Source organism: Podarcis cretensis (genome assembly GCF_951804945.1).
Source record: "Podarcis cretensis genome assembly, chromosome: 3".
NCBI lineage: Eukaryota > Metazoa > Chordata > Lepidosauria > Squamata > Lacertidae > Podarcis > Podarcis cretensis.
In genome coordinates this window covers 66367623-66394591 of record NC_137172.1, presented here as the reverse complement: position 1 = coordinate 66394591, position 26969 = coordinate 66367623, and the positions used below count along the sequence as shown (strand labels likewise).

General features: G+C 41.7%; 1 protein-coding gene and 1 long non-coding RNA gene across 4 annotated transcripts; one reads left to right on the top strand and one right to left on the bottom strand.

The window, feature by feature from the left end:
* Positions 1 to 648: 648 nt before the first annotated feature.
* TMEM244 (transmembrane protein 244) lies at positions 649 to 25364 on the bottom strand. Of its 3 annotated transcripts, none has more exons than XM_079970835.1 (5): positions 24391 to 25364; positions 9653 to 9726; positions 2459 to 2584; positions 1452 to 1496; positions 649 to 852 (listed from the first exon to the last, which is right to left on the bottom strand). In XM_079970835.1, exons 2-5 carry the CDS (start codon positions 9717 to 9719, stop codon positions 758 to 760), a joined length of 333 nt encoding a protein of 110 aa, XP_079826961.1. In that variant the 5' UTR covers positions 9720 to 9726; positions 24391 to 25364; the 3' UTR covers positions 649 to 757. The 3 variants fall into 3 exon arrangements, with proteins under 3 accessions (XP_079826961.1, XP_079826962.1, XP_079826960.1); XM_079970836.1 differs by having other exon boundaries at positions 24542 to 25364; XM_079970834.1 differs by lacking the exon at positions 24391 to 25364 and adding an exon at positions 10117 to 10198.
* Positions 10389 to 12991, top strand: LOC307213111. Its single transcript, XR_013837394.1, has 2 exons — positions 10389 to 10467; positions 12900 to 12991. It is a non-coding gene; the product is annotated as an uncharacterized lncRNA (long non-coding RNA).
* Positions 25365 to 26969: the final 1605 nt, after the last annotated feature.

The following is a 26969-nucleotide window of genomic DNA, read 5'->3' as shown; positions in this document are numbered from 1 at the left end:
AAGATAGAGTTGGGATTCAAGATTACCTTAACAGATTGGAGAACTGGGCCCAAACAAAATTAATTTCAACAGGGACAAATGTAAGGTTCTGCAGCTAGGCAGGAATATAAGATGGCTTGCCAGTAGTACATGCAAAAAGCATATAGGGGTCTTAATAGACCACAAGCTGAACATGAGTCCACAGTGTGATACAGCAACAAAAAAAAAGCTAGTGCTATTCTAGGCTGCATCAACAGAAGTATAGTGTCCAGCTCAAGGGAAGTAATAGTACTGCCCTATTCTGGGCACCACAATTTAAGAAGGATGCTGTATTGACAATCTGGAACATGTGCAGATGAGGGTGACCAAGATAATGAAGGGTCTGGTAACCAAGCCTTATGAGGAATGGTTGAGAGAGCTGGGTACATTTGGCCTGAATAAAAGGAGACTGAGAAGAGATATGATAACCTCCTTCAGAAATCCAAAGGACTGTCACATGGAAGATGAATATAGTTTGTTTTCTCCTCTTCTGGAGGGCAGGACCCGAACCAATGGATTCAAGTTACAACAAAGGAGAATCTGACTAAACATTGGAAAGAGCTTTCTGGTGATAAGAGCAGTTTTATTGACTAAAAATAGTTATTTCTATACAAAACAAGAAAGCACCTGGATTATGACAGTGTACAGAATTTTGATCTACTTAAAACTGCATGCTAGCGTTGGCCCACACATCCATGTGCATTTTCATAAAGCAACGTAGGCACTGAAAAAATGCATTTCAGAAATTATCCAGAACTGGATAAATAAAGTTGTCTTTGAACAGGTAGTAAGCCAAACTTTGTCCAACACAAACCATCAAAATTAGGCCTGAACCTGTAAATAATACAAGAATATGTTAGGTTAGTATTAGGAGCAGCTCGCAATAATTTTAAAATACCTGTTTTGCAATGGGAAGCAGCAATGTTTTGAGATGCATATATTTGGTTGGGCTATGTTTCAGGGGTTTTTATTTTACAGAGCAGACAAGTAAGAAGGGGGAATATGATAGAGGGGTATAGAACTATGCAGTGTGGATAAAGTGACTAGAGAAAAGTTTTTCCTTCCTCTTTCTTAATACTAGAATTTAGGGCAATCCAAAGAAGCTGAATGTTAGAAGGAAGTACTTTTTCACACAGTGATGACCACCGGCTTAGATGGCTTTCAAAGAAGATTGGACAAATTCATGAAGAATAAGGCTGTCCGTGGCTACCAGCCATATTAACAATGTTCTGCCTCCACTGCTAGAGGCAATATGTCTCTGAATGCTGGTTGCTGGCTCTCACAGGTGGGGAGAATGCTCACAGTTAGTCACTGTGACAACACAGTGCTGAGCTAGATGGGCTTTTGGCCTGATCTGACAGGGTCTTTTTTATTTCCTATGCATTATAGCTGTGCTATTTTGGATAATTAAATCATAACCATTTAACTCATACCTAAAGCTGCCCACCAGTGCAATGTCAGCGGGAATTCGGACATAACTGCAAAACGAAAAGTTACATTTTAGGATTAATCTCAACATGACAAAAATTACAATATTATGTCAAACAACAACGTAAAACCACAGTCACTCACACCCCAGTGCTAGAAACTGAGATATGAAAGCCAGGAGCTAAATGGCACCTTAAGCCTAGGTTATGCGCACTACAAGGTAGGTACGCTTTTTTATAACAAGAATACAAAGCTGAAAACGAATGAACTGCAGCTAAAATATGTTCATTTTTCACATGGGGAAGCTGAAAAGGGTCCTCATTTCCTTCCACTCTGAAATTTTAATCTGAAATCTTAGGCGCAATACTGCACCCAGTGCTCAGAAACTGCTCGTGCTAGTGAAATTCTGTCACAAAATGCGCCTAGAACAATGGGAGTTTCAAACACTACCACACCCCACTAGACATATGTAACATCAGCTGTGCAGCAGGTAAAGGCACAAAGGAAAAATCAGGAGGTTAAAGTGGGCTCCTGGTAGTTCGTTTACAAGTGTGGCTCACTGCCCAGCAGTGCAAAATCAGCAGGAATTGGCTTGTTCACACTAGGAAGTTCCCATCAGGAATTTCCAAATGCAGCAGAGAGGACTCATCATCAGAGTTGATCAGCTTATCAATGCTGTCAGTGTGAGCCCGTCGGAAGTCAATTTGCAGCGCTGTCTTGGATTCAAACTACATCTGAAAACAGAATTTTCCCTCTGCAGATAGCGCCAGGCTCAGGGTTGCTTGCAGTGAGCATCCTCGGAACAATCCTGCGAAGAAGGCTAAGCAGGAAGAACCTAATGGCTGGCCGAGTGGAACTTTGGCAAGAGCTCAAGACACAGAAGCAAGGACAAGCTAATAATCCAAGTAGTCCTTGTAAAGCCAAAAGCATCACTTAAAAAAAACTGGGGTAGTTGTTTTAAATCAACAATACTTCTTTTCCTGTAGATTTATTAACTAAACAGCATACGTACCAGCCGCAGTTATGGTGATGTGAATGACTGTAACAGTCACTGCATAATCCCAAACCCATTCTTCTACAACCAAGACAAAGAGCAGTCCAGAGATGAGATAGGTTATTTCCAGTGACACTAGAAGAACTAAACAAACAGAAAATGAGTTACAGTAGTGGATGGGAAGTTGTATCCTATGGCTGCTGCTAGTCCCAAGACTGCTAAATTATCCACTGCTTGGCAGTTGTATTTATCCTCAGCTCCAGGCTCAGTTTGCTAAGCATTCTTTGCAATTAAGGAGGCATACAGAGTTGCTATGGGAGACACGTATCTCTTTCATTCAGGGCCAGCTCTATCATTAGGGAGTAGTAAGCAGACGTTCCAGGCAGTAGACAGCAGAAGGCAGGGAAATGGCCTGCGGCTCCCTAAGCCAGGCTGCTGTCCTTAGGTTTGGTGGAAGATGCTGTTCCAGAGCCAGTGTTGAAGTAACATCTGGCTACCTGTCTTGACTTTTGTACATGGTCTAGGGGGAGACGCCATCTTGTCCCTTGCCTCAGGTAGAAAAAAAGTCTTGCATTTGCCCTGCTTTAATTTATGTGTATGCTTTGATTGGGGAGTCTGAATTCTAGCCACATGCTTGCACAATGAAATAATTCCCATGTGCTGCCTGTATCGATCTGGAAGTGGAAATCCATAGCAACATTTTTAAAGGGATTTTGGATTTCCTCTGGTCATCCTCTTAACACCTTACACACCATGCCACATGTCTGCAAGACTGCCTTTTCAGCCCCACCATCTAAGATAATAGCAAAGTAAATACTACCAGGAGGTCACCTTTACTTTCAATCCAAAAGTTTGGAAGATGATGCTTTTCAAGGAAGGAGGTATGATACAAAACAAAACAATCCTGAGGCAGCAGGATATCTTGAATTGTCTATGGATGCTGTACCCCTCAAAGGGGAGCAGAAAGATACACTACACACCACATGACTTCTCAATAACTTAGGATGGCTGACAGTTTGCATATGAACAAATTTTTGCAGACAGATTTCATTGTGACATTTTAAACACCATTAATACGTTTTTAAAGTACTTATTGTTCTGAATGTGGCAGATTTTCATAATTGCCGCTGTAATTTCCCCCGCAAAAGTATTTACTGTAGTCTCCTGCCTGCCATGAACAAGATCCCATTATGCACTAAATTAAAGTAGTTTATGGGTACTTATTGTTGCTTAGACCAGCAGTAACCTCATGAAGGAAATGAACTTAAAAATTTACACAGTTAAATGTTGCCTTGAGCAGTTGGTTCTCTATCAAGACCGAAAGACAATCCACCTTATCCTTCAAGGAGCTGATCCTTCATCAGCCAAAATTAATAGTAAACATCCACTGACTTTAACAAAGACAAAGAGGTTTTTGAGCGATTAAATAAGATCCATAGTCTTTTTATATCCATTCTCTTACTCTCTGCCATAACTGCAATAAGATCTATGAAAAGGTAAGCAATAATACTTTCCTGATATTAATTCAGAAGTGTCCCTCTAATTTATTACACAGACCTTCAGCAGCTGCTCTGGTCATTACTGTAATTAATCTACTGCTCTCCCGCAGATAACCCTGGACTTAACTGGCTTTCTTGACCCACACCAGCATTCAGGAAACCCTAGAGACCAGGAGATGGGAAGGAATCGAGGGCTCTGTGCTTAGTTTCACAATCCAGTCATTTCACCTCTCTTTCCTCCTCCTCGTTTAGTCTCTAGGATTTGGGGGAAGAAGGAGAAGCAAGGAAACCTGCCATCCCACCATCCCATCCAACTAATTCTACTGAAGCTGGCTCACATGATTTGCATTAAGAATGAGACAATGCATGGTCAGAAGTAAGAGCTCTTTTACAGTGGAACAGACTACCTCGAAAAGTAGTGGGCTGTCTGTCATCGGAGGTTTATAAGCAGAGGTTGAATGGCCGTATGTCAGGGATTCTTTAGCTGTGATTCCTGCATTGCAGGGAGTTGAGACCCTTGGGGTCTCTTCCAATGCTACAATTCTAGGATTAAGGCAGGTAAGGCCACCAACTTGCTGAAGCTAAAGCACGTCAGGGTCTGGTCAGCATGTGGATAGGGAGCTTCTAGGGTTCCATGAGGGAACAAAGGAGGGATATAAATGTAAGACAATAAGTAGGAAGTGTTAAAGTCTCAAAAGTGGACTTGTGGTTCTGCTTCTGTGAAAGGGAAACGCCCTAGCTTCCAAGCTAGTAACATTTGCAGGCAATACCAGATGGTGCCACTCAAACTCCCTCCAGCTGAGTCGCTGCTACATGCTAAGATGGAGACAGAGAGGCTGTCGCGGCACAAATCCAATCCAGTGCTCCAGTGGAAACAATCCAGTTCATTCACCTCACTGTCCTCTCACCCTTCCTCTTCTCTCTGCAGTGGCATGCTGTAACAACCCAACTGGATAGAGGTCAGATAAGCAGTGCAGCCCCACCATGCCATTCGCTACTTTCTGAAGCGTACCAGCTCCCCATTGTATAATATATGTTGAATCAAGGACAGACTGGGCAGTATGAGGAATTCATGACTGCTGCTAGTAAACAAAGCCCTGACTGCCATCATGCACAAAGTCCCTCATTCCTTAGCTCAATTTCATTGTCTGCCATGTGGTGATGGTGGGGACCAGGACTCTGAGTTCAGTGAAGGCACATGTTTACACCAGGTGTTACAAGGGACACACAATGTCTTATCTCCACCTTGAGGTAAAAATAAACCCATTTAAATTGAGCCATTTCCTCAAAAACCTTAAACTTTTTTTTACTTTTTTAAAAAATTAGGATATACTCATAAAAATCTTGAATGGCTTAAAATCATTATATATATATATCACTTTCTATTATATGCTTCTGCTCTGAGACATAGATAAAATTATATTATCTGGTTTTGGCTACACAACTATGAAAGGTAAAAAAAAAACCTGCTCTTCAAAAACAAGTTTATATAAAAGTGGAATTTGTCTATAATAATCACCATTTTCCTGAGTTGCATGTTGTCAACCCTATTTGCATCATGACTAGATTGACAATCCCAAAATGATTAGCTGCTGTATTCAGGAATCCACAACAACTTAGTGATGTTGCTTTAAAACTTGGCACAAATGCTAGAAAGCAGTGCTGTTGGTTATTGGAAAAGTGTGGCATGGGTGCAATATTGTAAAAGACCTGTGGGCTGGAGAGAGGATCTATAGACTAGAATGCTATAATAATCTAGAGAATACAAGTGGGTAAGCAGAGGTCAAGAGTGATGGAATGCTCATATTAGTGCAGTATGTGAGCAACTAGCACAGAGAGGTAAATGAAGAGAATGAAGCTGCACATTTGTGAGTGCCATATTAACATAGATGCTGGTAGAAGCTGACAAAAGACCTTAGGGCCACTGTTGATGCTGCACTGGTTAATTTTGCCATGAAGCACTAATTGGGGAGCTGAAACGCCAATTAGGAGGGTTACAACTACTTTAACATTTATCTCTGTTCTGTGATCTGCCAAGACAGAGGACCTGAGTACTAAAGCACAACATATGTAGATGCAAGCTCAGTTACTCCCCTATTAACTGCTGGCTTCATCATCTTCATAATGGGGTCCTGCTCCAACCCCCTGGCATCTTTTCTGTCTAGACACATTTCCCTCAGTGGAGCACCCATTTGAAATGAGGCCCTGAGGGGCCAAGTAGGGCACAGTGTTTGCCCCAGTGACTCCATCTGAGGATAACCACCTCAGGGAGAGGAGAAAGAAGGAGGGTGCTCTGAATTCCAAAGCCTCCTAGTACAGGAAAAAAAACAATCTACTGTAACTGCTTCCAATATGCCTCAGAATATTTAAAAGGTATAGGACCATGACTTTTGGTTGGGAGGTAGAAAACCTAATTTAGGATGGACCACAAAAACCACTTCCCCCACATTTTGAGGTGAGACCCATAAGAAGAGTGGTCTTGGGACTACTCAATAGCTGTCGCTCTGTCAGGTCTAAAAGAGCCAGAAATTTACAGCTCTCTGTGTTGCAGCCCTGTTTGGTGAGTTACAAGGGCTTTAGCAGGGTGGTGAAGTCTTTCTACCTGGCTCTTGGGACACTCCCCAGGCCAGCTACACACTCTCTTTCTAGGCTAAACCCCTCACTAAAGGTAAAGGGACCCCTGACCATTAGGTCCAGTCGTGACCGACTCTGGGGTTGCGGTGTTCATCTCGCTTTATTGGCTGAGGGAGCCGGCGTACAGCTTCCAGGTCATGTGGCCAGCATGACTAAGCCGCTTCTGGCAAACCAGAGCAGCGCACGGAAATGCCGTTTACCTTCCCGCCGGAGCGGTACCTATTTATCTACTTGCTCTTCAACGTGCTTTTGAAATGCTAGGTTGGCAGGAGCAGGGACCGAGCAACGGGAGCTCACCCCGTCATGGGGATTCGAACTGCTGACCTTCTGATTGGCAAGTCCTAGGCTCTGTGGTTTAACCCACAGCGCCACCTGCTCTTCTACTTGTACTACTTGTACCACTTGTACTTGTACTACTTGTGCTTCATATCCTCTTTGGGTGTTTTTGCCTGGCTGGAATGTGTCCTTGTTACAATTATTCTTGCCTGTCTGGATAGAGAGGGGTGTGAGAGTGTGTTTAGAAACTAGCCCACTGTACAAACTTAAAATGTGCAGTTTTTTCTAGCCTAACCAGAGGACTGCCCAAAAGGCAATGTGACCTTTAGACTGAGAAAGTTTGCCACATGTAGCCCAGATCCTCCAAGTGTCCTTATTTTCCAGGGATATCCCTAATTTAGAGAAGCCATCCCAGTTTCTGATTTGATCCCACTTTTCCTTAGGATGTCCCTATTTTCATTGGAGAAATGTTGGAGAATATGGAGTTATCCGACCTCCGAGCTGTCTGAAGGCAATCCTGTACAGGGAAGTTTTTAAAAAATGTTTAATGTTTTCTTTTGTGTTTATCTATGTTGGAAGCTGGCCAGAGTGGCTGGGGCAACCCAATAAGATGTGTGGGGTATAAATATTAAAATTATCATTATGGAATGGGGCATCCCTATTTTCATCGGAGAAATGTTGGGGGGGGGGGTATGGTAGCCTACAGATGTTGCAGTCTTCCCTAGACACTACAAGCTGTGGTGCTCTTACGCTCCAGAGTAATTCTGCCCGCCAGGAGGGCCATTGGCACCTCCTGACATGCAGGGATTGTAAAGGCTTCAGAATCAGATTGACAAAGTGCTGATTCTATTATCCAGCTACCAGCTTGTGATTTCCTGGCCTTGGACTTCTGGTTTCCAACTTTCTTCCAGTGCTAGTTTCAGTTCCTTTTACCCAAGCCTTTTAAAAATGGTCTCAACAAGTGTTTGGAGGCAGGAGGGCCTCAGAAAAAGATGCTGGCCCAAAGCCATCATGCAAATTCATATTTAAATCTCTGCTATTGCTTGCCGGGAGCAGGGAGGACCCAGTATATGCTAGAACATCATATCATTAAGACTGAGATGAGATTTGTATACAATAAGTCACTTATTACAATTACACATGGCTTTGCTGCCAGCCCCCACCCCAAGTAACTAAATCACCTCCCTGAATGTTATTTTAATCTAAAAGCAAATCAGTAGCATATCTCCTCACATTTTCTGTTTCCATAAGTGTTTGAGATGTTTCTCAAAACAATTTACATTTTAAAAGGTTTCATTCATAGCGATTTAGCTTTCATTTAAGGAAAAAAGACCATAAAATAACTAAAATGTATGTATTTAATGTAAATCACTCTCTTTTAGCCCAGAAGGGGAGCCATAATAGCTTTATAAAGAATCACAGCCAAGACGATTCACAGCTTATACAGCAGCAGGAATCCACAACCAATCCTAGCTATTTGATTAGTATATCTGAATGATACATGTGCTTTCATATACCTGCTTTTCACATTCATGCTTAACATTTCACGCTTAACAAGTTCAGGTGTGAGGAACTTGTGGCCTTCCATATGTTGCTGCACTTCAACTCCCATCATGCCTGGCATTCGGCCATACTGGTTAGGGCTGTCAGGACTTGGGAGTCCAGAAACATCTGGAGGACTGCTGGTTCCCCATCCCTGGTGTGCATGAATAGAATCTTGGGTGTATGCCTTCAGAAATGGGAACCTCCAGACCCACAATGTTCAGAACCCTATTTCCTTTATTCATCTTTTTGTGGGCCTGAACCCCTTGCTTTGGGATATGCTCTTTTGTTTTGCATGACAGGAATATATCCATATGAACTAGGAATGCTGAGTAATGAGATGTGTTAACAATATTATCAGGGCTAGCTCTGGGTGGGCATCTCAAATAGGGTCTCAAATGTGAATGCCCCCAACTGAAAAGTCATACATACAGACCTCTGGAATCACAGTGCTGGAGAAGGCATCGTAGGTCATCAAGAAATCTGCAGCTAAGGAATCCCCAACATGTGGCTTTGCAGCCTCTGCTTGAAGACCTCTCCATTCTCCACCTCAGTAACTGGTTCCACTGTCAAACTGCTATATACTTTAGTACTTCACTAAACTTTTTTTTTAATGATTTCAACTGTTTTTAGTTGTTGTTTTAATGTTTTATTGTTGCTGCGTCTGCCACCCTGAGCTCCTTCAGGAGGGTGGGATATAAATTGAATAAATAAATAAATAAATAAATACTATTGACTTGAAATTAGTAATGCCATACAATATGAAATTATGAAACCATGAAGCAGATATGGGGAAACCTCAGGCTCAGGAGTAAAATGCAGGCCTGATGGTCTTACTGCATGGCCCACACAATTTTCCCCAGACTACACAATCCCAAGCCAAACCTCTCACGAGCCCTGCTTTACACCTTCCTTGAGTGTTTTTGCCAGGCTGAAATGTGCCCTTGAGTTCTTATAATGTCTCTTCCTTGCGTGTGTGGAGGATAGAGGGCTGTGTGTACAAACTACTCTACTGTACAGAGGTAAAATTCACATTTGTTTCTTTCCTCACTTTTGCCTATGGCCCACAGAAGGATTCCCTGAAGGGAATTTGGCCCTCAGTCAGGCTGAAAAGGTTTCCCCAACCCCGCTATAAGATGATACTATCTGTTTAATACTTAAACTTCATTAAAAAAATTCAAGTGTTTGAAGTATTTCAATAGAGAAACCATCTATGAATAAGACCAACTTAAGAATAAGGACTTCAAGGAAGAACATTTACCTAAATAATATGAGTGAATCCATGAAGGGCTGGTCTTGAAGTCAAATGGTGCCAGTCCATCCAACATCTGCAGCCTGTGAAGAGTTGGACAATTTTAAAGTTTATCCCAGTACAAGAAGCTTCTGATACTAAATCAGGCAAATCATTGTGCATGTGTGCTGATTTCCTAAATGCTTTTAATGTCTTGCTAAGGCAATTTTAGCTAATTGTTCTACTTTTCACAGTAGATGTTTTAAAAGCCATTATGTATTTTACAGTGAATTCAAGAATCCACTCTGTATGCTTATATGGACACATTTAGCTACCATACAATGTTTTATTATGCTAAAGAATTCCACCCAAAGTATCTGAGGCCATGTTTGAGCAAAATGTTGTCAGCATTGCACTACATCTGTAGTCACATAGTCATTCATTCATTCATTCATTCATTCATTCATTCATGATTATTGCCAAAGTATTCATACCTGAACGCTGTGAAACAAAAGCATAGGACCACATAATACACAGAGTAGAATATGATCACACATAATAGGAGATTGAGCAAAACAATCTGTAAAGGAAAAATGACATAAAGCTCACTTTTAAGTTACCCAGAAAATAATAACTCAGCAGTAAGACACCTTATCCTAAACTACTACTACTACTACTATTACTACTTTAGTACATTTATGTCCCTCTTTTTTCCTATAATACAACTCAAGGCCATTTGCATAGGATTTCCAAGCAACCTCATATCCAAGCACTGACCAGACCTAAACCTGCTTAGCTCTCAGATCATTCCCTACATTCTATGATCTTGCAAGCAACACTATGAGGTAAATCCCCATTAGTGCCATTTTCCATAAGGGTATTGAGGCTATGAGAAACTGTGCAATTACAGATTACAGTTTATTAAATGTCAGTTTACTACAATAAACTCTTGGTAAGCTAGTCCATTTTGAACATTTGAATATTCTGCTTGCCTGGATTTCTGATGAAGCAAAAACATGTGCTGGATTTTCATCCCTGTTTGCTAGGGCAACACAAGCTGATGGCAAACTGCGTGCACAGCTTGTTAAGCTACCACTTTGTAGGACCCAATGACTTATTCTTGTGTTCATGGCTGAACAGAGTCTTGAGCCGAGGCCCAAATCCCATAACAACAATTTGTTCTCCATCCACCTCATCTCATGTTTGCAAACTTCATGCAGCAGACCAAATAAAACTCTAGTTGTCACCACACTAGAAATGTTACAGTTACTTGGAGAGAATCCTGTAAATGATAATAAAATCATTGGCAGGGGGTTGGACTTGATGGCCCTTGTGGTCTCTTCCAACTCTATGATTCTATGAAAATGTATGTGAAAGATTTAAAGAATGAACTCTCTATAACTGGATGCCAAAAGGCTATTTTAGCTTAAGGTTACCAGTCATCCCCGGTTCCCGGGGACAGTCCCCGGATTTACAAATCAGTCCCCTGACAAAATGCATCTATTTAGTAGGAAGTTGAAAAGTGTCCCCGGATTCATTGAAAAAAATCTGGTATTTTAGCTGGTGGCCAAATGCTCTGGTCCTGATCCAACACATCACTTAATCACAGGGTGATTAGTAAGCCCATATGTCAGACATAGGCAAACTCGGCCCTCCAGATGTTTTGTGACTACAATTCCTATCATCCCTGACCTCTGGTCCTGTTAGCTAGGAATCAAAAACATCTGGAGTGCCGAGTTTGCCTATGCCTGCTATATGTCTTGGTATTCTACCTGCCTCCCATCCCTGCTGCCATATCTGGTGCATTTCAAAAACTTTGTTCTGTTTAGAAATAATAATAAAATAATCCAGCATGCTTCAGTCATTTGTTAGTCACAATTCGGTTTGAAGCCAGTGCTTTTCTTTGGGGGGGGACGCAGGGGGACGCAAACCCCTAAACATTTTGAAAATCTAAGTTGGGCCTCATTGAGGGGCAGTATTTCAATATAAGTAGGAAAATGAGAATACCCCAAACATTTTTTTTCTTAGAAAAGCACTGTTTGAAGCTATTCTATTGAAACATTTAGAACTACGCCAGATCATGAGGACTGGTGGCATTTATACGGTTTCTTTACACAGCAGCAATTAATTACATTTCAGGAGCTCCAGACAATGTTAGAAAACACTTTCAAACTTTACATTTTTTTAAAAAAAATCCTCTTTATGTCCCAGCAGTTGTTATCAATGCTTTAAATTATTTCCCACCTGCATCACTACTTTTTTAAATGTTTGTTTTTTTCAAGAGTCAAAGAACAACAAAAGTATATAAGACAGCTTATTGGAGTAAAGGCAATGGTTCTTCCAAATACCTGCCATATGTTGCATATAGCAAATTCTACGCAATGACCTTGAGTTCAATGCCAACTTGATTTTTGTTACCTTAGTCTCAGCAATTTTTATCTTGAGAGCCATGTACACATGATGAGCAAAAGAGCAGTGATGCAGTTACATTTCTCATACCAATATCAGCTGGAAGAAGCCTCAATTTTTCACTCACAAAGCACTACTGGGTGTGCAGTGTGAGACGGAGCAGAATAGCATTATTGGATTAAAGTGAACTGGGGCAAAAGCCATCTGTGAGCCAACTCTAAGCTGCTGAAGTCCAACCAGACAATCCTTAGCAGCTCATTAAAAGTCCAAACTGCTTTTCGACATGCTCAGCTAAAAAAAACCCCACCACATCTTGCACACATCTTTGCTATTATGAAACTGCATGTAGCTAGTATTTTCATTTTTTTTATTTTCTCTCTATTGTGGGTGTTTGATATCAGTTCATAGAGGAGGCACGGCTGTCCTGTTTTTGATCTCTTTTGCAAATCATAACATACATTTAATATCACCATTTACAATGAACATGAATGTGTATATATGTGTGTATACACACACACACACACACACACAAAGCTGCCTTGTGTTGAGGCCATTGATTGATCTCACCTGAAACTGTCTTATACTGACTGGCAATGTAATTCTGAAAACCTCCTGATCTGATACAGGAGCTTATTTTCAAATGGGAAATAGCAGGGACTGAACATGGGACCACCTGCATATCAAGTATCATATTCTCTGAGCTATGGCCCCTCCCTGAGGCCATAACTGGAAGTAAACAATAATCAGCTGTAATTGAATTCTTTTTTATATAAAAGCAAATACTTTTTTATCATATTTAGATCAGAAGCACTTAAATGTGTAAATATTGTTTTGCCAAGGTATTTTGACCCACTGTTGTTTTCTTTAGAAAGAATGGTACGTCCGCCCCCCCCCCCCGTCAACTGATGAAATATCACTTATCTGTGAAAGCTTATGCTACAATAAATTTGTTTAAAGGTGTTACAAGACTCTGCTGATTTTGCTTAACAAAACTGCCCTTCTAAATTTGGATTTGGTGTTATTTATTTATTTACAAAAGAGGCCATAAATAACAACATAAACCAGCCAGCATGACTAAACCGCTTCTGGCGCAACGGAACACCGTGACAGAAACCAGAGCACACGGAAACTCTGTTTACCTTCCCACCGCAGCGGTACCTATTTATCTACTTGCACTTTGATGTGCTTTCGAACTGCTAGGTGGGTAAGAGCTGGGACAGAGTAACGGAAGTTCACCCCGTCGCGGGGGTTCGAACCACCGACCTTTTGATCGGCAAGCCCAAGAGGCTCAGTGGTTTAGACTACAGCGTAACCCGCATTCCCAGTAAACATGACCAATGGCTAGGGATGATGGGAATTGTAGTTCAGCAACATCAATGGGGCCAAAGGTTTCCAACAACTGCTCTATAGCCATTTGTCCTTTGAATTGTGCCAGTTAATTTATGCACAAAAATTTATGCCATTATAAATTTGCTGGTCTAGGAGCCACTAGCCTTGTTAATTAATTAATTGTTTCAATCAGTTCATATACCACTTAACAGCATTGTTTCTAAGCAGTGTACAATGAGGTTACAAAAGAGATACAGTAGAAATAATATCAGAGGAGGAGGAGGAGGAGGAGGAGGAGGAGAAGAAGAAGAAGAAGAAGAAGAAGAAGAAGAAGAAGAAGAAGAAGAAGAAGAAGAAGAAAAAGAAGAAGAAGAAGAAGAACAGCAGCAGCAGCAGCAGCAGCAGCAGCAACAACAACAACAACAACAACAACAACAACAACAACAACAACAGCAACAGCAACAGCAACAGCAACAGCAACAGCAACAGCAACAGCAACAGCAACAGCAACAGCAACAACAACAGAAAGGCTTTCTTAACATGTCTGCTGAAGTAAAAAAAACCAACACCACAAAGCTGTTCACCAAGCACCTGAATTTCCACGGGGGTGAAATGGGGGCTGTCTGATCTCAGTTGGGAAGAGATCCACAGAATTAGGCCCACAATACTGAACCCATGGCTCCTTGTGGATTTGAACTGTGTGCCTGGGCAAGAATCCATATAGACACAGTAGCTTTGATCTTAAATGAGCATAATTTATTTCACAGAAAGAACATTTACCACTTCTCTTCCCTAAGACCACCCATCCGCATCTCCAAGCCTCTCTGGAGTATTGGAGAGTCCTTCTGAACAGAGGGCTGCTGGAGAAGTCAATAATTTAAAATAAGGTGGGAGTCCACCTGAGTTTGGGCTCCCTTTCTGAACCCCATATGCTGTGGGGGTGGGGGCTGATGTTCCCTCCCTGCTTTGCATTTCACAAAATGTACCTTCTCCTGCCCACCTGCACTTCAAATGTGAAAATAATTCCGTTCCTTTTTGACCTTTGTCAGCTTTTGTTCATAGGTGCTGGGTTCGCTGCTGCCTGCTGTTTGCAACGCTTTCCATATTGATTGAAATCAATTGCCTTTTCAAGTCTTTGCTATTAATGATTACGCTACAAACTCCCAGGAAAGCTTAGACAGGCAGAACAGCTGTTTTAGGCTATAATCCAGAACTTGAGTATTTTGAAGTAACTCTATTGATTTTGGAGGAACAACTTCAAGAGTAAATGACTGAGGATTATGATCTTTCTGTTTCTGAATTTGAATGAAAGAGCCTGAGTGCTTATTATTGTTGCTTTTTTGATAGCTTTTAAATCACTTTGAAATGCTTTGGGATGCATAGTGAAGTCTGCTGTACAAAAAAAACCCTTGGTTTGTGATATTACAATCATATGAAGAATACCCATAGGCTGTTACTAATATTAAAAGCTTAACATAATCTGCAGGTATGATGGGGGGGGGGGCGTCTATGCATGGGGCTGTAGCTCAGCAGTAGAGACTCTGATTCAATTCTTAGCATTTCCAAGTCAGATTTGGAATGCCTCCAGCAAGCCTGAAACCCTGGAGAGCTACTGCCAGTCAGTGTAGACAGTACTGAGGAAGATAGACCAATGGGTCTGACAAGATGGATCAATAAGACAGCTTCCTTTGTTCCAGCGAGAAGGTGTTCCTTCTCATAATTCTTAGGCTTTCTTGTGTATCCTCTCATCACTTGAGGGCACAAAGAAACCAATTTATTGTGTAGATATGCTGAGCCAGTGGTGCTTTTGCTTCTCAGAAACTTTCTGGATAATCGAGCAGAAGAAAAGAAGTGTGAGCAAACCTTAGAAACATTTGTTTTGTAATTTGGTCGCTATAGTTGGCATTAGTCAGTACACTATAGCTTAGTAATAAACTATTTCCATTTTGTTATCCCTTAAGATCAATTGCTTTAGAAAACCCTTGACTAGACCAGAACTAACTCACTGCAGATGATTGTGGGTGTCATACAGCTAAGGCAGAGGCTTGCAGGGTGCCCCCTGACATTCCTCTGGGCAATGATTACCTTATATGGTAAAGGGGCAATAAAAACTTGACCGGATGAGGTAACATGAGATTGGCAAACGGCCATGCGGCTGGACAGAACAAAGGACAATAAAAAGTGACCGGAGAGGAGAAGAAGTCTGAATGAGCTGCTCTCTCATATTATGGAAATTACTGGCTTTCTGCGTCTTTATTTTACCCTAAAGAAGTGCCACTTGTAACGGCAGGCTCCAACAAGTGGTGCCCTCTCTGAGGCTCAATTAAAAGACGAGGAGGCTCAATTAAAAGAAGAGGAAAACTTAAAAGAAAAGAGGCAGGCTAAAGGAAGCAGTGTGAGACTGACTTCAAACTTCAAAGAGAACCGTGAGAAGCAACTTAAAGCAAACAGTCTGAGGCAGACTAAGAGGATTTTAAAAGACACTGTGAGAGGACTTTCGATCCAAGCAGTGGATATCATCGGCTCACCACGTCCGGCAAGGATTTCAAAGCGTTTATACATCTTTAAAAAAAAGATCCCGGTGAGTTTGATCCCTTTTATATTGATTTTAGAAACATGGGCACCTCTTTGACTACTCCCCAACAGAAATTTTTAAGAGACTTAAAATTTCTCCTCTCCTCCAACAAATTGGAAGTTCCTGATGGTGATTTGATACAGCTCATTCAAGCCATTGATGAGCATTGCCCCTGGCTTGCTGCACATGGGACTTGGGAACTAAAACAATGGGATAAGATTGGAGCACATTTTCATGGACATCCCAGTTTCGGTGTTCGAATTTTAAATGCGTGGTGCAAGATTCGTTATGCTATGGGCTCTTTATCACCAAAAAATATCTCCATGGCTGCTTTGCCAAAACAACCTTCAGCTTCCTTAATTCAGCATGCTGTTATGCCATGTGTTCCAGCACTTGCTTTGCCAGCAGCCCCAGACCCCAAACCTCTGGATTACAGTTCCACACCAGAGGACCCAATCCTGCAAAAATACAGTGGTCTGGCTGGAAACGAACCTGCTCTTTCAGCGGCAGAACAAGCTACCCCCTTTCAACATGCAGTACTTGCCTGTTCCTTATCACAGGATACCATGGCATTCCCTGTTATTGTGCCCCCTGCTGGTGCTCCAGCAGGAACTCAAGCCCAGCACCAACCTTTTGACTTTAAAATCTTGAAAGAACTGCAATTTTCAGTTAGGACAAATGGACTGCAAGCTCCATTTACACAAGCTCTTTTAGAAGCCACATTAGCCCAGCCTTTGGTTCCAGATGACATCAAGCTTTTGGCACGTACAGTTTTACCCCCGTCAGCAGGTGTATTGTTTGCCCATGAATGGGAAATCGCCTGTCGTGCTTATGCTCCTGCTTTACTGCAACAAGCAAGAGGGAATAATCCTAATCTTACCCTCGCAGATGTGATGGATGCTATGATGGGGCGTGGGCCCTTTGCTCAGGCTTCAGTGCAAGCCACACTGCTGCAGATCTTATTGAGGGATACTGCTCTTGCTGCTCAACAAGCAATGAGAAAAATCCCGGAACCCACCAGTATCCAGTCTAGGTGGGGTTCAATCAGCCAAGAACCTAGAGAATCATATTCTTCCTTTATGGACAGGCTGATTACAGCAGTGAGTAGACAAATTGAAAATCCTGAAGCCAAACAAATAATTATCAAACAATTGGCCTTTGAAAATGCAAATGAGGATTGTAAGGTTTCGTTGCGCCTGATAATACACAATCCTGCCACAGACACAGCAGCTATGCTTCGCATTTGTCAGTCTGTAGGTACAGCAGCTCATCTGTTAGCAGCAGCGCAAAATAAAAACCAGCCTGTAGCCACCGATACAACGTTTCCAGCGTGGCAAACCAAGATCACTGATACCTCAGTGTGGGTAGGACAGTGGCCTCCACCAAAAGGAAAATCCGCAGCAATGACACCATCTCGTTTCTGAACAGCTTATTTCTGAACAATTGACTTTCGGCCACATTGAACCATCTTCATCCCACTGGCCCCAGCAGACAGGAACAGTTTGCTTTTACATTGCCAGTATATAACAATTTGCAGCCCACCCAGCGATATCAGTGGGTTGTCCTGCCTCACAGCATGCGGAACTCTCCTACACTTTGTCAGCATTTTGTGGATGAAGCATCGAAACCTTTCCACATGCGCCACCTAGAGGTGCTACACACGAACTGCATCTGGCAGTGTTTGCCTTCTTCATCATTTGCCTTGCCATCCTTTCCTGCACCGTTATACAAGGAAGAGGAGCAGACGACACAGTCCAATTGAAACCACCATATTTCACCTTATCAGCTGGCAAGCCGCAGTCATCAGAATCCTACTCTGGCTGGCAGCATCCACGGCTCAGCCACTCTCGAACTATAAGAACAGTGTTGTTGAATAAGACTTTTAGGGGAGAAAATTATCGTAAGATATGGAGGGATGATATTTTTGTACAAGATATGATTATGTTTACCAGTTTATTGCATGCTTCTAGATGCTGGTTGTGTAAAAAATGTCCCCTTTTACCCTTCATTCGGGCTTAATGCTTCATGGTGTGCCTATTAATGGATCTTTTCAATTTACAAATGTTATATCCCCTAACCAAACTTTTTGGCCTCCAGTACAATTGACCCCCCATGAGCCTGCCTCAATTTGTTTTCAAATTAGAGAGGGGAAAGAATCATGGGGCATATATCCAAACTGTCAATATGCATTGAAATTCATGTTTAATAGCTCTTGTTCTCTTACAGGAACATACAGTGACCAATCTCAGCGCTGTAGGAGTGACACAAGTGCATGGCTATAAACTAGAAAGGAAGCCTACCATGCAGCTTGGAATCAGAATTCTTATATTCTTGGCTTCCGGATGGAAGTTGGCTTCGACATTTATTAATTTTAGTGATCATTATAGTAGTTATTTGCGTTATTTTGTGTTGATGTATTCAATGTATGCCTTCTTTAATCTCTATATGTACTGCATGGTTGTCCAGTCCGCGGCCCGCTCCCGCCCTTACAAGAGTCGCTTATCGCACTCGATATAATAAAATAAAGAAAGAGGGCATGTGGGAGTCATACAGCTAAGGCAGAGGCTTGCGGGGTGCCCCCTGACATTCCTCTGGGCAATGATTACCTTATATGGTAAAGGGGCAATAAAAACTTGACCGGATGAGGTAACATGAGATTGGCAAACGGCCATGCGGCTGGACAGAACAAAGGACAATAAAAAGTGACCGGAGAGGAGAAGAAGTCTGAATGAGCTGCTCTCTCATATTATGGAAATTACTGGCTTTCTGCATCTTTATTTTACCCTAAAGAAGTGCCACTTGTAACGGCAGGCTCCGACAGATGATATCAAAACAAAAGTCTAGGTTAGGTTGAATAAATGGTTTGAGTGCCATAGTATTGAGATGGTGTTGAGGCATTGCCAGAAGCTGAACTCTAGATCCATTTTATTAAGAGTCTAGGATGGGCTTCCTCAACCTCGGCCCTCCAGATGTTTTGAGACTACAATTCCCATTATCCCTGACCACTGGTCCTGCTAGCTAGGGATCACGGGAGTTGTAGGCCAAAACATCTGGAGGGCCGAGTTTGAGGAAGCTTGGTCTAGGATTTGGAAGATGGAAGAGGAGACAATTTAAATCCAGGAAGTGTTGAAACTTTTAAGCAGGAAAACCCAGAATAGTAGCCTACAGGAGTTTCTGAGTGATACCCAACATTAGCCATACTAAGAGTAAACCCAATGGACTTAAGTGGATTGAAATTAATGGGTTTACTCTAAGTACAAGTAATTTTGGATATTATCAGGACTGGTCCAAAACCTTTTGGCACCTGAGGCGAACTACAAAATGGTGCCTTCTTTCCCTCCAGGAAAGAAGGAATGAGTGAAGATCTACATCAGGAACAAGAGGGAAATAAAGACTTACATTGGACCCTGATGGAAGTTGCCTCACAGGTGGGCTGGCTGTTGACCAGCAAGACTTCAGGCAATTACTATACCTAGCCAATCCAGAAGCAGTTTTCTGCTAACCTATTAATGTCAGCAATCCTGGAGGTGCCATACCAACATATTTTCTGTAGAAAATGGTTGCATTGAGTTATAGTCTTCTCTCTCCACGGTATGGTGAAGTTATTAGCAGTCTTTTAATAACAGTCTATCGCAAAGGCAAAGCTGGGAGACTAAGGAGCAAGTATGTTTGTAAAAGAACAGCATGATTAAGAAAAAAAAGCCTATAAGAACATAAGTTTATGAAGTGAGAAAGTTGTATAGACAAATGAAGTTAAACCTAATGGGCAGTATTCAACTAAGTTTAACTTGGAATGGACCCACTGAAATTAATGATCATAAATGAAATCCATTAATATCAGTCTCCTCAGATTAAAACTTAGTAAAATACCACCCTTCTCTATGATGTCATGTGAAATGCTAAGAATCAAATGGAAAGGCCTTTTGAATACGGTACATGCATCCCATGATCGCAGGCAGACCTGCAAGTCAAAATTGTCTTGCTTGTGTTCAAAAGAGCTGCCACTAGAGGGCAAACAAAACTGATCAGGTTAAATATCCAAGTGACTTAAGGCAGCAGTACTTCGCACAACTAGGCCACGCTAGGCATATTGCATCACCATCCCCCTAGGTGTATTTCCACAAAATGATGTCAAGGCAGGAAAGAATTTGTTCATTTAAAACAATCTTTCGCTGTCAGCGTATACATATGAAAAAACTGTTAAGTTCATATATATGTTGTTGTTGCTTCTCTCTCTGACCTCTTCATTGAGTGACTTTGGTTGCATTCACACAAATATTTTAGGCCAGGACTAGGGAATCCATGGCTCTCCAGATGTTGGGCTACAGCTCCCATTATCCCTGACCATTCACTATGCTGGCTAAGGCTGATGGGAGTTGAAGTCTGACACTATTTGGGGAGCTTCAGGTTCCCCGTGCCTGATTTAGCCTGATTTAGCCATACTGTTCTAAGTAATCTTATCATTTGTGAGCTAGTGTAATGTTGTAAGCACCTTTAGTCATGCTATTTTTTCTTTTCTCCTCTAAATTTATTCAAAGTGTCTCTGTGCTGAACTTGCAACTGCTCACCTTTCAAAAAGAAAATTTTATTATTGCAGTTTTGGAGAGGATATATAAAGATTTGCATTGCTGAAGGAGTGAGAGCAATATCCAGAAATATTTTGTCAGTGATTCCTACCCCTAATAGTTTTGCATTTTGGGACTATTGCTCATATCTTCCTGAATATAATAAATTCTTAATGTGAGGTTCCATAGATTGCACGTGCTATACTTTTAAACCTCATTCTCCCTCTGAAAGAATTCTAGGCAGTATAATTTACCCCTCACAGAGCCACAATTTCCAGCAACCTTTTATAAACTACAGTGCCCAGAATTCTTTGAGGGGGGTGGGGAATGTGCTCTGAATGTACTTTAAAGGCAAAGTGCGTACACAGCCTTAAGGTAGCCCTCTGAGCCTACTGCAGAGAAAAGCAACATTTCTGTATGGAACATTTAAGGCTAATAATGTGGTGATGGCTTGCCTTTTACAGATTAGTGATCTGGTCCATGAAAGCTTCTGCCACAATTCATTTGTTAGTCTTTAAGGTGCTACAGAATATTTGCTGTTTGTTCTTATACGAAATGAATCACAAGATTATTGCTTAAAACTGCAAAAAGCTTTTTTGGAATTAGCTAAAACAAGGCAATCTTTGTAGGTTTTGCATGAATAATATGGTTATTTACTGACAACCGAAACAGGAAAAAGTGCTGCTGTTTTCAATAAGACTTACTCCTAGGAAAGTGTGCATAGGACTGCAGCCAGTGCAGTTTTAAATGGTTGTGCTTTTCATTTTAAATTTGCTTTGGATTTCAAATTTCACTTTAGAATCCACTGAAAACAATTCATAAAAAAACCAGGGCTGTACAGATGTTCCAAATTTTGCTGCAGCATCTTCAGTAAAATTTCATTTCATTTATTAAATTTCTATCCCTTTCTCCCTAAGGAGACTAGGGCAGCAAACACCAAGGAGGTAGAACAATACTACTAAAAATAAAGCAAAGTATATTTAAAAGATTTAAAAACATCTAAAAGCATATAAAGCAGTCACATTCCCTCACAGCTAATAATGTCAAGGTTGCCAGGAACAGAATCTTTCAGCCATCAAATGCCCGGGTAAACAGGAATATTATTAAGTTCCTCCTGAAAGTTCATAGTGAGGGAGACAGATGCACCTTTACAGTGAAGGCATTCCATAAGTGAGGTAGTTCCACTTAGGATCTTCTCACAGGTCAGTGCCAACTGGGCAGCCCCTAGTGACAGTACCACCAATAGTCCCACCCCCATGCCAATTATATGGCCCAAGATATTTGATATTAGGAGAGGTGCTCTTTTAGGCACTTGGGTCCCAAGCCATTTAGGACTTTGTATGCTTGTCTTGACACTGTCCTGAATTGGCTTCAGTAGGTCACCAGCAGCCAATGCTGTTCTTTCTGGACTGATAACATATGGTTCCATTGGGCTCCCTCACTTAACAACCTAGCAGTCGCATTCTGCACTAGTTGTAGCCTCCAAAAAGACACAAATGGTCCACCTCCCGTCTCCCATTACTGTACATACTTTCCTCTTCCCAATACCTTGACAACAGGGACTCCCTGAACCTGTCCCACCTGCTTCCTCTGACCCAAGCGCATGGTGCTGTTGTGATTTAAAAATCACATCCACAAAATATCCAGAGCAAATTTTCTCCATGTCTCCTGATGGTTGGTGAATGACCAAATACTTCAAACTACAGATAAAGTATGCAAACAGGATCCTTAGAGCCAAGGGCACCATCTCTAGGGGGCCCTGGGGACCCGAGCACCCACAAAACATTTCACCACAGGGCCCCCGATGCAACTTCTGATGCCTCACAAACCACCAGAAGTCATGAGACCTCAGAGATGCTGTCCAAGGCCATCGGAAGCCAGGTTCTGAGTCCATGGGACACGTGACATCATGACATCACACTGCATCATGACATCACATTGTGCATTGTGCATGCTGGGTACCCATAACCTGGGGCCGAAGTCAGCATCCCTGCTTAGAGTCCAGCTATTCTCATACTCAGGGCTTTTTACAGCTGGAACTTGGTGGAGTTCAGTTCTCAGGTGGGCACCATTGCCATTCTAAGAGAATGAGGGAGGTGTTCGTGGTGAGTTCCGGAACCCTTTTTAAGGGTGGCCTAAACACTGAAGGAACCACCACAATATTATACGAGTCCACTCACAGAGGGAAGTAAATCAAAGATGTACAGCTTAATTTGGTCCTACATCTTCTACGGAAAATATAAAAGAAAGATTGTGAGGAAAGAACCATGTTGATAAGCCCTCTGTAATACAGAACGACACGAACCCAATGTGTCAGAGTGATATCAGGACAGGAGATAGGTTGGTCATGCTCTGTACAAGAACTGATGCTGTTTAAAACATTTAGATAGAATTTACTCACGGGGGGGGGGGAGTTGGAGTAATATCTCAGTGCAGAAGAAAAACCTGAATAGGTTGTTTTTCTGGTATGTGGAGTTTGACTAAAAAGTTATCAGAAAACAGAAATCTGTGTCTTTGGAAAGCAAATTTTGGCTATCTGCAGATGGAACTAATTTTGTCACATTGCAAAACTGAGTGACCCTGAGTTGGTCAGCCTGACTTACCTTCCAAGGTTGTTGTCATGAGGTTAATAGGTGAAAGGAGATTACTTATGTTACCTTGAGGAATAAAAAGAATGATTAATCTAACACAGAGCTAAGCATTCTTGATTAGATGGTGATTTCTTTCTTTTAACCAATCAAAACCAAGGTTATGAAAACAGTTACATTATCACTATCTACTGAGGTCAATTCATGTTTTTGATAAATATTTAATATTGAATAAAACAGGCTTCACTGTATGAAAAGCATGAAAAGCATGATGTACATACTAATAATAGACTATCTTAGAAAGTATGGGGAAACGGCAAGATCAGCAGTTAAATACTTGCAAGGAGTCCACACATTTATGCACACACTAATTAAAGTGCTTTGAGCCTTTCTTACACTATTTGTGTGCATGTGAGTACGAGCTTAATGAAATTTTTTGAATGCTCAGAAATCCTATTGTTAATGTAATGGAGGATGAAGCAAGATGGTAGATTACAAGCATATTTAAACTTTCATATGCTGCTGTTGTCACTTGTGATGCTTTACCTAAAGCAGGTGACTGGCCCTCCATCAAATTTGAGCTGTATAGATTTAGTTCTAAGCAAGTAATAGAGCATTTTCCCTTTTTTAGCTGGAGGGGTCAAGAGAATCTTTACTACAGGAGAAATCTTTACTTATGGAGGAAGGGAATGTAATGAGCTAGAGCTGATAATTCAAGCAATTTTCAAACTATGTGTGAAAAGGCCCTTAGGGTATATCTGCATTACAGACTTAAATTGGTTTTGAATAAGAATGGTTTCCTCTGTGAAATTATAAGAACTATAGGGGCTAAATTCCTACAGATTGGGGTAACCAATGTGGGGCTCTCCAAATGTGGTTGGACAGCTCCCATGATCCCTGACCATTGGGCATTACAGCTAAGGCTGATGGGAGCTGGAGTCCAACAACATTGGGAGGTTACCAGGTTGGCTATTCCTGCTTGTCACCCTCACAGTGCAGGGAACAGCTGGTACTGCAGTGACATTGGGGGGGGGGGATCTATCAGCTATGCTGCCTATAATCACAAAAGATTGCTCCAGATTATTAACTGAGTAGGGTTGCACCAATATATTTGAGGTGGTCAAAAATACTTTAGAACAACGCAGAGTAAACCTTAGCAACTGCTCCCCCCATTCCAGTAAAAATGCCACATAACCTTCTCTGTCCAATATTGAGCCAATGCTACTCTGCTTTATTTGTTTATTTGTTCATAGATGGCATTAACTTATAGCCCCATCATACAAAGTTCTCTAGAAGGCTTACAATAAATAAGGTGGCCTCAATATTGCTAGTAGATGTTACTGGTGTGGCAAGAGCAACCCTAAGCCAGAATTAACATACAGCCATCTTGCATTAGGGTATTTCTGCTTCTGCACCAATTTCCTCCTGAAATTGCCACTCTTTGTTCACTCACTCTTATGGAGAATCCACATGTTGTCATTCTTGGCTTCCTGAATGTGTTCTCAAACTTTCTACCTGCAGGGCCCACTTGAGGCTGCTGAAAGTTACTAAGGCCCACCAGTCACAAAATAGTAGGGCAGGGGTAGAACAAGTCACAAAATGGTGACGGATGCAAGGAGACTTTGGTATAACTATAACTGGTAATTAGTGGCATCACCTCCTAACAATATCTAATTCATCTTTGGACATTGCTAAATTATTAGCCACAGAGGCAGTTCCATAGGCCAGCTTTCCTCTAAGTACAGACATTTATCTGAGGTATTGTGGCTCAATCTCTCTGTTCTTGTCAGCATTTGCTTATCCAGAGGCTCTGAGTGGAGAAGGCCTTTTCTTTCATATTTTTCGCTTCTCACCCCCACATGCCCTTTACAGTATTGTTTAACTGTTTCCTGTAATTTCTTTACCCATTCTCCTTCTACACTAAACTTGTACCTTCTTGTACCTCCACCCCCCCGCAATTTCTTTCATTCCTCCACCCTTTTACATCCGCATCTTCCTCCTATATAGCAATAATGACTTTCCTGACTTGTCCCTTTTTTTCCTACTCCCAGTTTAAGTAATCAACGTCATCATCAGAAGCCCCTTTTCCACTGTCCTTCAAGGCCTTCTCTGACTCTTTCCCTCAGGGGAAGGAAACCCCTTCCTTCTTCAGCCTCTGCTTGCCACTAAACCTCTAGGTCATGGGTAGGCAAACCAAGGCCCGGGGGCCGGATCCGGCCCAATCGCCTTCTAAATCTGGCCTGTGGATGGTCCAGGAATCAGTATGTTTTTACATGAGTAGAATGTGTCCTTTTATTTAAAATGCACTTCAGGGTTATTTATGGGGCCTGCCTGGTGTTTTTACATGAGTAGAATGTGTGCTTTTATTGAAAAAGGGTTATTTGTGGGGCATAGGAATTTGTTCATTTTTTTCTTCAAAATATAGTCCTGCCCCCTACATGGACTGAGGGACGGTGGACCGGCCCCCTGCTGAAAAAGTTTGCTGATCCCTGCTCTAGGTCTCCTGGGCATCTTTACTCAGCATGCAAGGAGTTGCTGGTGATGGCGCTTGTTAAATCCAAAGGCTAGGAGATGACTAGAGGATGGAATCAACAATTGAGGAGGCACAAGGCAGGCTGTGGCACTGAGACCCTCTTGAAAGCAAAGCCCACAGGTGTGTCCTGGTCCACTGCTTGAGAAGCACTGCCCCACTGCATTCTAGAGCTTTCCCGGGAACTCTTCCCAGTGTTTCACAGACATGTTTTGTGGTGATTATTTTGAGAGAAAACTTTATTGCAACACTGATCTATGCAGTGTGTGGAGCTAAAATGCTATTAAGGCTTTCCAGGGCTCCTGTGCCTTTAAATTGAACTCTTCCATTTTGCACGTTCACAACTTGCCTTATTGCTTCCTGTTGATCCAGGCTGAGCTGTTAGTGATGAACAGCTCCTGCTTTTCTCCTTTCTAAAGTGCTCCAAAGCCAGTGGTTATGGTGGTGGCAGCTTCAATTACTTATTGCTGCAGTATTTGCTTTGTGCATACATGTTTATATTTTAATGTAACTTTAAAAAAAAAAACAACCTTAAGTCTATGCCTCAAACATGTTGTAAGGCATTTGGAGACCTTTTCGGCAACGAGCAACTAACAAATTTAGTAAACAAACAAACATTCCTTTAAAAGGGGGTAAAACAGTGTCATAAAAACCACTATTTCTCCATTAGTGAAAAGAATAAAAAGGGCAAAGGAGTAATAAGAGGAAATTAGTAATTAAATCATCTTTCCTGTCCCACCTCCAAAGGAAAACTGGGACTGGGGCAATTTAGAGAAGCTATTAAAGGAGCAAAGGAGGCTATTAATCGTTAATTCTACAACCCTCAACAATAGGAAGAAACAGAAAGGGTTGGGGTTGCAAAATGGAAGTCTTTGTTTAGGAAAGACCTTTGCTGAATGGAACTTCCTTGTGACCAGACAGTACAAAACAGCATTGCTGCATAATATAGCAATAGATTTTAATTCCACTTCAAGGTAAAATTACTACTTCAAGGTAATTGGGGAAAAGCAGTGCCACAGCTGTGCTGAAGTACTCTAGTGTGGCTGAAGGACCTTAGTTTGTGCTGTTCAATCAGCATAACAGGTTGTCATGTTACACAGGTAACCTATTAAGGACCTAAGAAGATGGGCCACTGGTCTGCTTCACTAGGCCATTGACTCATCTAGTCCAGCATCTGAAACAGTGGCCAACCAAATACCTGAGGGAAGCCTGAAAGCAGGCTTGAACTCAACAGACCCTCCACACTTGTGATTGCTAGCAGCTGACACTGAGAGACTGTAGAAGCAGAACATAGCCATTGTAGCAAGTAGACATTGATAGCTAGTGACTTGATAGTTATTTCCTTTCCTAA

Coding starts and splice junctions, on each gene's coding strand:
- TMEM244 (XM_079970835.1), bottom strand. CDS start 9,719: ATGTTGGATGGACTGGCACCATTTGACTTCAAGACCAGCCCTTCATGG. Junction 1,497..2,458: donor CATCACCATAACTGCGGCTG/GTACGTATGCTG, acceptor TTCGTTTTGCAG/TTATGTCCGAATTCCCGCTG. Junction 853..1,451: donor GCACTGGTGGGCAGCTTTAG/GTATGAGTTAAA, acceptor TATTATTTACAG/GTTCAGGCCTAATTTTGATG.